At 36.2% G+C, this 12,370-nt stretch overlaps 1 protein-coding gene across 1 annotated transcript; it reads left to right on the top strand.

Moving 5' to 3' along the window:
* Positions 1-6,667: 6,667 nt before the first annotated feature.
* LOC140171651 (lysM and putative peptidoglycan-binding domain-containing protein 3-like) lies at positions 6,668-11,499 on the top strand. The gene is made up of 2 exons (XM_072194941.1): positions 6,668-7,191; positions 9,765-11,499. The coding sequence occupies exons 1-2, from the start codon at positions 6,817-6,819 to the stop codon at positions 10,305-10,307; spliced, it is 918 nt and encodes a 305-aa protein (XP_072051042.1). The 5' UTR covers positions 6,668-6,816; the 3' UTR covers positions 10,308-11,499.
* The last annotated feature ends 871 nt before the right edge of the window (positions 11,500-12,370 follow it).

Raw genomic sequence — 12,370 nt, 5'->3', positions numbered from 1 at the left:
TATGCTTTGAGCTATGTTGACCATAGTTGGTCATTAGGACCATTGGGTGTGGGGACAAATGAAACATGATCAACTTCAGGTCAAAGGTCATCCACTTTCGGTCAATGGCCAAAAACGTGATTTCACTAAAAATACTACTCCTTCCACAAATTACACAGCACGATGATGGCACTTTGGTACATGCATCAGCTATACCAAGTGTCTAAAAGTTATTGTCCAGAATCAGGGTCACAGGTCATTAAGGGGATACTTCCGGTATATGACCAAATACCCTAAAATGCTGATGCTGTCGCAAATATATATAGTACAACAATGTTACTTGGTCATCAGGACCAATAGCTGGTGGCACAAATGTCACATGACCAACTCAAGGTCGAAGGTCATGGAAAGGTCATTATGGCCGAAAATGTTATTTCCTATTATTTTTACTAAAACTGCTATTCCTTACACGAATTACACAGCAAGATGACGTCACTTGACACATGCATTAGCCTTGAGGTCAAAGGTCATACGAAGGTCATTATGGCTGATGTGATTTTCTGTTCAGTTACTAAAAATTCTAAGTCATTCCACAAATTATAATATAGCATGACATTACTTGCATACATCCATTGGGGTCAAAGGTCATTGGGTCAAAGGTCATTGGTGTCAAAGTTCATGTAGGTATTACTTCCAGTATCTAGCAAAATACCTTAGGAAGTCGCACTATAATAGCGCATGACCAAAGTTGCACAGAAACTGTATATTCCAATGAATTATACATATACTGGACCTTTTGAACTTTCATATGCTATAGGTGAGCTAACAAATTAACCTTGGTCTCTAGCCAAATTCCAAAGTTATAGTGCATTTCAAACTAGAGCGATAACCGCACCATAGCTGAACCATGTGGCTTTGGCAGTATATTGTGGTAGGCCTATACCACTGTCACCCGGAGTCTGTAATGGACATTCTCGAAATGTTACGAAGGTATGACCACTGAGTGGTGTTAATGAAAGAGGAAAAGTAAAGAATATAAAATAAACTGAGCAACTGTGCCTTTGCAAGGGCACAAGGTAAGTTAGGCGGATGACTGTGACGATCTGATCAAGCAGCAATACTGTGCAGGATAGTATTAATTTTAATAAGACTTTTTCATTAATTGCCGTTTATACCTTGATCGTGAGAAGCTGTCATTTTGAAAACTTGACTTTTGACCTCTGTATGACCCCCTTAATGACCTTAAATGAATTTTAAAATATTTTCAACATGTTTAGAATGTCATAAGGATCATTGCATTTAAATTTCAGCTCAATCGGAGCATTTGGGAAAACTTGACCTTGACCCCTTTATGACCCCTCTTAATGACCTTAAATGAATCTTAAAATATTTTTTAAATGTTTAGAATGTCATAAGGATCATTGCATTTAAATTTCAGCTCAATCGGAGCATTTTCAGTTAAAATGACCTTTTTGACCCCTGTGACCCCTGGATGACCTCCGACGTTTGGAAATATTTTTATTATATTCTTTATGTTTTCCTCTTTCATATGACACCACTCATGGGGTCATACCTTTGTGGCATTTAGAGATATGTCCATTTCAGACCAAATGGTTAGTTAGTAAGCTAGTAAGCTAGTAAGTAAGCTAGTAACATTCACTCTTATAGGCTGATACCATTTCATGGTTCAGCAAAAAGACCTCTCAGTAAAATCAGCATAATATACTACTGAGTGCTTACATGCATTCATGCTATATAGCTGGGCTAATTAGCTATAGGCCTAGTTAATTAGCTATTGCTAAGGTCGCGTATATGTGTATGCGCAATTAGCTCTAGTTATTATTGTGTTGTTAGGGTTATACTTCCCTTGAAGGCACCCTTTAACATACAATCAGTGTGAAAAAATGAATAAATAAATATGTGGGAGTGCGGGTCAATACTTTGGACACAAGGTGACGAGTGTCACCATGGACCAAAATATGAGAAGCCTAAAATATTATTAAATGTACTTTCTGTGTGCACTTTTTGCTTGTATTATTGCTTTTTAACCATATTAAAGCAATATTGAAGAAATAGTAAACATGTTACAAATTTTAAAAAGTCAAATTTTTAACCATATTTTTCTATGCGATTTTCATGTGTCAACTAACCCCACCTCAAAAGTTTCAACTAACCCGATGCCTATTTTTACATTTCAAAGTTCATTACACAAAATAAGAAATACAATAAAACTTTTATTTAACATTATTCTGGGACTTACTACCAGTGCTTATGATACTCAAAAATAATCCCTGAATCTTCAAACAACATGGAGATAATGCATCTTTTCTGAGGGGTATAAAAATTAGTCAGTAAGTCAAAAAACAGATATTCCTTTCCCAAGCCAACACTGGTGGGGCATCAGTGCTGTTGCTAATTTGGTGGACGACCCTTACTAATACCTATTACTAGGTGCCAGTATTTTACCAAATTAATTTTTTGTGTCAGAAAAAAATACAATGTTTCAACATTGGCTTGGGAAAGGAATATCTGTTTTTTGACTTACTGACTAATTTTTATACCCCTCAGAAAAGATGCGTTATCTCCATGTTGTTTGAAGATTCAGGGGATTATTTTTTGAGAAATTTACTGACGAAACACAAAGGAACACCACTTCATGACACACAGCCAACTATAATCATGTGCGCATGCAAATTTGAAGCTAGAGTTCTTGAACAAGTTTGATGAGAATCAAAAAAGTTAAAAACAACCCAAGTCCGCCCTCTCCTATATATGGTCGAATCCAACGAAAAGTGTACACGGCATGTTCAGGGCCATAACTTAAAAGAATTAATAAATTGGCATTCGTTTTTGTATTGTGTTTATTCGCCTTGATCATACGCTTCGCGCCATATATAATAAGACCCCCTTCTGTGAAAAACTTAGACACAGAGACCTCAAAACATGCTATTTTTACCCATTTTTTCAAAATATTTCTTACAGTATTTTTAAAAACATCTAAATCAGTTATAAAAAGAAGTCATTGAATTGAATCTAAATTGATTTCCTGAAAGGTGAGTATTCAAAGATTGCCTGTTCAATTTTTCACATATTTGTACATAATTATGAATTTTTTGTGATAATTTTTGAGTGGTATTTTTTACATTACCTACTGAATACAATTTTTCATAGCACTAGATATATCTTTAAAAATGGAAATCACTAATAAATGCATAATTGATACAAGCGTTGATATGTCCAATACTGAAATGCATTGCATTCGGACATCTTTATTATTGTGTTAAGCTGCCAGAAATTCTAAATGGCACAAAGGTAGGTTTGGTAAAAAATATGCATTACCTCCGAATACAGTATGTTAAAAGCTGTGTCATTTCCACAAAGTGAGAGAATAGTAAACAATAGTTAAGCAATAGGTGCAGGGTAATACACTCTTTATTTCTACCAAGTTTCAATAGCCTGCGTTTAAATATTTCTGAGATGTCAACAATAAAAGCAAGTATTAGTAGGTAAATTTCGGTAACCGAATGTTACCTCTGAATACAATTTTTTATCATGACAGTATTATGAAACACCGCCATTCATGCCAATGCCCATATTGGTACATAACGAAGGCCTGTATGTTTGCTATCAAATCATATGTCAATGAAAGTTGCGAATTCACATACATGCCCACCATGCAAAACTGAATACGGCTTAATTGTTGAAAAATATGTACTGAAATAGACGACGGTCTGCTCATTTGAAAGAAAAATCAGATTCAAAGAAGATTAGAAGGGATACATACTTGGATTTGTCAACTGTCATGTGTGCTTCATTTTAAATGTTTACCGACCTTCTGGTTTCTGAGTAATTTGTGTCCAAATTGATTTATTCGAAGGTAACTTTTGGCGTTTTAGCTAAGGTTACCTACTGAATACCATGGAAAAACGACTGTTCTCATTGTCTCATGATCTAGACAACACAGTGATGAACCCTGGTATACAGCTAATTGTAGTTGCCCTCAAACGAAAGGCCACAAGACGTAACTGACTCCAAGATGGACTTCACAAGTCTGTAATAACGGTTTTAAGCGATTTATGTGCAATTAAGCAAATTAAAGTCACTTTAGTGCCTTTGTTTCTTACTTCAATCCTCTTTCAACCGCTGTGAACCGACATTATTAATACATGATAGGGTCTAAAGTATCAATAAACGCACATAAAGAAAATAATACATTCAAAGTGCTTTATAAAATGAAGTTTTGATTGCAATATCCACCAAAAGTCTAATTCTTACCTACAAATACTGAAATGTTACTTACGAATACAGCATAATACATGACATGTGTAATGAAGTGTCCCTACCAATGGAAATTAATTGTCAAAAACTTTAAGCGGTACCCCAGGACACTATTATTACCCATATCACGGATTCATTCAACAATTATTTATTATGTAAAATTGCTGATTAACTACTTGTATATCAAAATGAAGTGGTCAAAATCTTGCTAAAAGCATCACAAAATTTTTGATCTAAGGTAATAGCATTTATTCATTTGGACGTACCATCTGAAAGAGATCTAAAACTACCATTTTATTAATGCACTACCATAATAGCAAAATTTAAACCTCTAAACTCAATATAGATATTGTTAAATCACTCATGTTACCTACGAATACCCGGGTTTCTTCACCTTTTCATTGTATAAAGCGTTAGGTGTATGCATATAATTCCTATTATTCTTGAAAACATATATCCTACTCGTTCTTATACAATGTGTAAATTGATTCACACTCATTTGATAAATAAAATACAGAAACTGACCTAAACTTCATTTTCAAAAACAAACTAGCATAAATTGACTAAGATCATATTGATCGTGTTATAAAAATAAAAACAAATATTTTCCGGTTGAGCTAGCATTTTCCTGACACCCTGTGGTCTACATTACACGAAAAAAAGCGTTAATGGGAATATTCCATTTGTTTTAGGTTGATTAGTATTGCGATAGTGAAAGCATCCTAGTGGTATTCGTAGGTAACATTGGGTTTTGATATCACATTTACTATCACACGTCCTGGATTTATTTTGCAAGATTAGTAATGGCACTTTTAGTTCCTATAAGGCCAATATGTCATCAATCAATGGGCAAAAGGAAAAAATTGTGGAGACATTTTTATTTCGGACTTTTATTTTTGACCCGTGGACACTTTTGGTTGGATTCGACCATATACATACATGTATATATATATAGGTAAAAATCAAAAGTTCTCAAAATTCGTATTTGATTTCAAGTTTTTGATTTTTCGCAAACTTTGGAGTGGACACGCAAATAATAAAAGAGAAGAATAATAGTTTGCAGCAGTGACTTTTCACACTCGGCAGTCCAAGCTTTTTAATGTGTGCCGGTTCGAAATTCTGAAAATTGGTGAAAGCGTGGGGGTTTAAACTTTTTGGGTAAAAAGCGTGGAATGATATAAAGCGTGGGATTAAAATAAAAAGCGTGGGGCTTCTTCCAACTTACAGTATATTTTTATTGAATGATAAAATAATCAGAGTTCCAAGAAAAATCACCAAAACTTGCACACCATGTCGCAAGATAAAATTCCATTTGATGCAGTACGAGTGTCAAGCGCAATGTACACTATATCCGCCCTGCCGTCATGCATAATTGATTGAGCGAAGCAGCACGGAAGAAGTAGGATAATAGTCGCTGAACACAGCGCATGTCAAGGTTCATGACAAGAACAACATTTGAACGCCATAAAAGTACAGTTATTCATTAAAATGCTTATTATACAGTAGAGTAGTAGTTTTTCACATATAATTTGCATTGTTCACATAATGTATCAACTTAATGGAGAGAAAACATCGGACTCGCACGTGCGAAATAGGTGCAGAATTCGGCGTACTTGATTTACTTCAAACCAAATTGCGTGTGACTTCGTCAATGTTTACAAATAGCGTAAAAAGCAAAAAGTGGTGGGGGTCAAGAATTTTCAGTATAAAGCCAAAGGGTGCCTTCAGTAAAAAGCGTGGGGTCAGGAATTTTCAGTATAAAGGGTGGCTCAATAAAAAGGGTGGGGGTAAAATAAAAGGGTGGGAGTCAAACCCCACTGCCGAGTATGCTTTTGAGTTTTGTGCATGTGTGTCTGCTGTTTCCAACTGCATTTTGCAACATTGTCATGGATATTTTTTGCACAAAATTCAAGACACAAAAAAATTATTTAAAAAAAATACAGTAAAAAACACCGCATTCTGCATTAGGTTTTCAATTTCTCACAAGCTTTGTTGAGACACAGGATTTAATTAACATGATTTACATGATTAATAAGAAGGCCTTTTTTTAGGCTTTACTATGTCTACTATGATTACACTTTCTTACAGGCTTTATTTTTAAGCTTCCTTGATTTTACGAAGGCCATTTGATCGGGCCTGAAATTACGAAATGTGTAGATAGTTTCCTAATCAATGTCATACCATTGATAAAAAGAGCACTTACGGAGATTATTTCTCTATGTCACACATTGCAGAGTTGATAAAATGAGCAAAAAACAGCTTTACATTGTGGACCAAAACAAGACCTTCACTTTCTTCGGACTCGGATTCAGCGCCATCTTCCCGATTTTGAAGTGCGCCCTCATTTGTTTTCGGTCTGCCAACTCTGTTTACTAGGTCAAAGGTTACCGGAAGTGTCATCAATGCCACATTCAGTGCCATGTCAGCGACAATCGGAGTGTTTAGTGCCTGTCAAAAATCATATCTGTGTTAATTTTGGTATTGATTTCGAAAGATCGAAAAAGGGGATTGAATGTTGATGATGTTGTTTACCTGTTAGGCTACTTTGATGCGATGTAAATGTGTAAGAAGACATTAAAAGACGCGTCATTGACTATGACGACTGTGCTAGGCCCAAGACAGTACAACGATCATGATCAAGTTCGCCGGTCTGATTATTTATCCACATCTGGAGAAGTACAGAACGTTCAAAAAGGCCGTGTTTATGTATTTGGAAACGCCGATGTTACAGAAGATGAAATCAACACTGACAATGCCGTTGAAATGTCAGAAATGCGGGTTAGGAATGGCAGAACAAATGCAATCAATGATAGGACCAAGAATTCCTCATCAAATGATGAAATCCGTATTGGACAAAACTTGTATAAACTTGTCGAAAGAATTATTTTACCAACTGACTCATTACAGTTGTTTTCACTCCAGTATGGATGTCCGGTAAGTGCATTGTAAATAATTTTCACCAAATTTTAGCAGGGGCAAATCTACTCTTAACTTTAGGTGCAAATCCAAATTATGAATGATAAAAACTTCTATCAACTGAACTCCTCAAAAATATTTTCAATCAAGTTTGTAAAATTTTATGTAAAATAAGTATAAGGTCAAAACTGCAGGGTTGTGTGGTGCAGTAGCTACATGTAGAGCATTTAACTCATGAACGATCGCAAGGTTGTGGGGTTAAACCCCATCTCATGAAGTTGTTTACATATTCTGTATTTGTACCACTGGCAAATGCAGTTCAACCCCAACAAGTGTTACGTTATATGCATGCGACTAACTCCCGGAATCCAGTACACCAGGATTACCAACTATGCAACCAAACACTATCTGTTGTGAAGACTCACCCTTACCTTGGTGTCCAACTTCAAGATGACTTGGGTTGGAGCACTCACATGGCCATGCAACATCAAAGGCCAGTAGAATGCTTGGCGTTGTTCGTCGCAATCTGTACAACTGTCCAGAAAGCTTGAAGGAAACTGCTTATACCAGCTTGGTTAGACCGCATGTAGAATACGCATCGGTGATATATGGGACCCCCATCAGAAGAATGACACAAAGCGAGTGGAGAGAATTCAGAGGGGCACCGCAAGATTTGTTAAATCCAACTTCGAGCGTACTAAAGGAACTGTAACAACTTTGCTCAACGACCTTGGATGGCAGTCACTGGAGGAGAGAAGAAAAACAGCCCGCTTGTCCATGATGTATAAGATCGTCCATGATGAGATAGACATCCCCAGTGACCGTTACCTTACGCCAGTTACCCGGCTTTCTCGCCGCAACAATACGAAAAGTTTCATTCACCACCAAACTCGCATCCAGTGCCACAAAAACTCATTTTTCCCCCGAACCATTACCGACTGGAACAGTCTAAAAGAAACCACCGTTCAAGCAAGCAGCCTATATTCAAGTCACAACTACAACAACAATAAGCAGCTTTACCCCCGCACAAGCTTGGCTTCTATACTCTTCGAGTCCAGCCAATATATGAATTGATGTTGATGTTGATGTTACAAATAAATCACTTTTTACTTCAAGATGAAACAACACTGTGTACAGGTACTCTATGAATAGGGTCTACATTGTATTGTTTGTAAGTTTATTTCTGCTTTTGTTGATTTCTGGCTGGAGCATTAAAGCCCAGCATGTGCAGTGCAGGGTAATTACATGTATATATAATTTTTTATAAGAAGTTAATGTACATGTAGATGAAATTTGTGCAGTGAGTCTTGTATGTGCTACTCAAATGGTACCGGTACCAAGGGGGTGACACCAATTCCCCGGTTGCTCTATTAGCAACACAAACATATGACAAATCCTGTTGGTTTGCTAGCTAGAGAGTAAAATTAAGCAATACCACAAGAGAGTATAGCGGGCCCCCAATACATCTGGGCACAAAACACTCGAAAACGATCTGGTAAATGAAATGGCGGACGAGTATTTCCCATCAGGCACCAGTGATATGTTTTTCAAAGAAAGTCTACTAATTTAATTGAAAAATGACTTTTTGCAATAGTAATGTCAAAATTAGGACTTGCTGTCAATAATAATATTGTTGAAGAGTTCTTTTGTATGTTGACTGTTGAGGCCACCATAAGGTATCTGGAAACTACAGTTGGAAACTGTAGTTGTTTTGATGATGAAGGCCTTGCCGGTTGCAGGGGTCAGGTACCGGTCACTGGGCAGTGGATATGTCCACCAAGTTGTTGATGATTTTATATTTACAGGGCTACATGTAACAACATTTTTTAAATGGCAATTGGCAGGTCATATGTGACCCCTCGGCACAACTGAGCCCTGAAGTCGCCAATCATCATTTTTGAGATATTCAACGAAAATATTCTGCTTGAAATTAGCTTTAAAATGATGTATATCATGTCTATAGTACTTGACATTTAAGTAGTGAAAAATCAATAAAACAGTCAATAATTCCTTTGTTTCCTATTGTTTATTGTTAAGTTCGATGGAGCATATCTCAATAGTGGCACTGGCGACATCCGGGCTCAGTTGTGGAGGATGGTCACATATACATGTAAAAGTCATGAAAACAAAACTGCAACAACAAAATATTATTGCAAAATATTTTTTGGCAAACATTTTTGCAAAATATTTTGTCAACACAGTTCATTAAATGTTAGAATGTTTTGCATCAAGTTTTCAAAAATGTTTTCTGTACCGGTAAAATGTTTTATATTTGCTGGGTATATAGTTAGTGAAACACTTTGTCAGTAGCTTCTAAATAGGCTGAGCAGTCAGCGCAATATTGATCAGTGACTGTCTTTTGGAATTTGCAGGAGAGTACCGTATTATAATTTAGCTCTTAGAGCCTTCAAGGAGAGCTGATTAGAGCATACAATAGAAAGTATAAGGAGAGAATGGTCAACTAAGGAGAGCTAAAAATCACTCTCCTATCAGATTTAGGGAGAGCAGTAGAGAGCAATTGCTTTCGCTCTTCTCAAGTGTTATGTTAATTTTAAACGTTTTTCACTGTCAATTTTCTTTTGTGTTCACAGATGTCCGAAATCAAGAGGATCAACAATCTAATCAATGATCAGGACTTTCATGCCAGAACAAAGATTAAACTTCCTGTCAGACTGCATGGGTTGTTACAAGAAGAGGATGAAGAAAAAAGACGACGACCTGAGGCCTTTAAAACCAGTGCTGATGCCTTGACAACATCAGTGGAAAGTCTAGACGAACCAACCTCGCCAAGTGGTGATGAAAGTTACGATGAACATATGTATAGAACTATTAGTATACGAATGAAGGATGAGAGTGATAAAAGGAAATTCTTGAAACGGATGGATAAGGATCTACAAAAAATATGTGAACAAACAAAAACTTCAAAGGATTCTTTAGACGAAGTGACAAAAGAATTGACTACGCCTAGATTTTATCCACTAAGAAATAGCGGTAATTCCAAGTGGTTATCGGAGATACATTGCGAGGATATCAGTTGGAAGTATCTCGTTCTAATTATCATATTAGTAATAGCTGGATCTGCTGTAGCTGTAGTTGCCTTCCTCACGTACATGAAACATGAGGAGCACCCCTGACTTGCACCATGGACCACAATAGCCTCATCCCAATAGCATAGTTCAATAACCTCAATTAAACAATCAGAGTGCAAAATTTGACCTCACATTACAGAGTATGAGCTTTTGTACTCAATTTAACAAAGTTCATTCAATGAATATGCAAATGTATTGGGATTATAGAACTGAGCTCTGATGGATGAGCATGTTGTGGATCATAGTGTTGGGGGAATAACTTTGTAACGGGATGAACCCAAACCGTCTGGGCCTCAAATTGGGCATGGCCAAAAGAACACAAAGGCCAAAAGTTTGAGCCCAATTGCCTTTTTGTAGGATAACTTCTATGGAAAAATTTCATTCCCCCATGTTTGAAAAATAGGGCCCTGAATGTTCATTCTTCTGATCATGAATAGGTTTTTTTCTGTGCATACTTGTATTTTACTATACACCCTGTTTAAATACCTCTCTCGAATATATAATTATGTATTTCATATTTCTTATCGCAAGCCATTTGGGTTGTTATTATGAAAGCAACATGTTATTTCACTCTCAAGAAAGCAATGCATTGTTAGGACAGCCAATAGGAAAAGAGCTTTTGGCAATGTGTTGCTTTCGAAAAGCATACATGTTGCTTTTGAAAATAGCTTGTTACTCTCCAGTCCAAAGCAACATGTTGTTTTTAATGCTCAAGTTAGGAGGCCCATTGAAGCAACACGTTGCTTTCATAATTATACCCAATAGCGAAATCAATACATGTAAGTTGTTTTGGCTTTAAGGGCCTCCTAAGTTGAAAAATGAAAAAAAAAAATGTGTTGTCTTCAAATGCAATGTGTTGCCAAAGTTCAATTCCAATTGGATGCCTTCAGTTCACAATGTGTTGCTAAGCAACATGTTGCAATATGTAATGTCCCAATGGCTTGCATTGTGTGTGTGCATTTGTTTAATTCATTAGGCTGCAGACAAATGGTTTTTGGAAAATATACTGATATCTGACTCAATTTCTTGATCTTACAGTGACAAAATGACATTTATGCATGATGTGTGTCAGGTAAGGGAACATGTCGTTTAGTCTCGGTCCCAATGAAATTAAATTAAAAGTAAATTTTGATTTTGTTTGACAAATGCCTTGATTTTACTTAATCACATATCTCAGAATTCTTATTGTGCAGTGTATAATGGGGCCAGTTCCTCAACTTCCTGGGATGTGATGTGCACGGTCACAAGGGCGAGGCGAGATCTGTTACCTCTGCTCTGGACCAGTGCTAACTCTAATCCCACATTAATGGAAGAATGCAATGTTATATTTTTAAAAGCAAGCAAGAAAATTTTCAATTAAAGATTATCAAACTAAATTCCTTCACCAAAGTTTACAAACAAGTCTGAAGATACATTTGTAATAGAATTCATTTTCATTTTAAGGATAAGATCATTACCCTGCTTGTTCTCATGAAATATATGAAGATATCTATCATAAATCTATGGTGTGGTGACTTATGATTCCTTGAAGCAGATTGAAGCCCAAGGCCCAATGGAATAAAACACCAGTATAGCAGGGGTAAACTACACTAGCTTTCAGAGAAGTTTGGACCTCTCTTGAACTGATCGACTTGCATGACCTGTTCATAGGCAGAGCCTTGTGTTCCTTTCATGAGTGCCGCTGCTGAGCAAAGTTTTGATGTGTAATTGGCGCGATTGAATTGGCCAATGAAAATCCCATTTGCATGTTTACACAAGAGATGTCGGAACTTCTTTGAAAGCTAGTAATGATATTTTTTATTTAGTAGCACATGTATAATTATTCATGTAAATAATTCTGTATCAACTTTCATAATTATAACAATCAGGTTGAACTTTTAAGAAAACAAAACTGCCAAAAATGCAATTACTCATCCATAGTGTTGCTGTTAGTCAGTGAAAGGTTTCTGTCTACTTGCTTGCTGTTAAAATTAATAATAATCCTTGAGATCTATCTGTAATAATAATTAGTCCTTGATTTGTAAAATTGTATAATTTTATTTTTGACAATGATTCAACTCATTTGCATGTATAGTAATTATTGAAAAGTATCCAAGTCAACTAATTTA

The sequence above is a fragment of the Amphiura filiformis genome, chromosome 15 (assembly GCF_039555335.1).
Source record: "Amphiura filiformis chromosome 15, Afil_fr2py, whole genome shotgun sequence".
Classification (NCBI taxonomy): domain Eukaryota; kingdom Metazoa; phylum Echinodermata; class Ophiuroidea; order Amphilepidida; family Amphiuridae; genus Amphiura; species Amphiura filiformis.
Note: the sequence above shows the minus strand (reverse complement) of the source record. Positions and strands in the feature narration are given on the sequence as shown.

Bases quoted from the DNA above. Each gene is read 5' to 3' on its own strand.
- LOC140171651 (XM_072194941.1), top strand. From the start codon at position 6,817: ATGTGTAAGAAGACATTAAAAGACGCGTCATTGACTATGACGACTGTG. The intron at 7,192-9,764 runs GTAAGTGCATTG...TTGTGTTCACAG, and splicing joins CACTCCAGTATGGATGTCCG to ATGTCCGAAATCAAGAGGAT.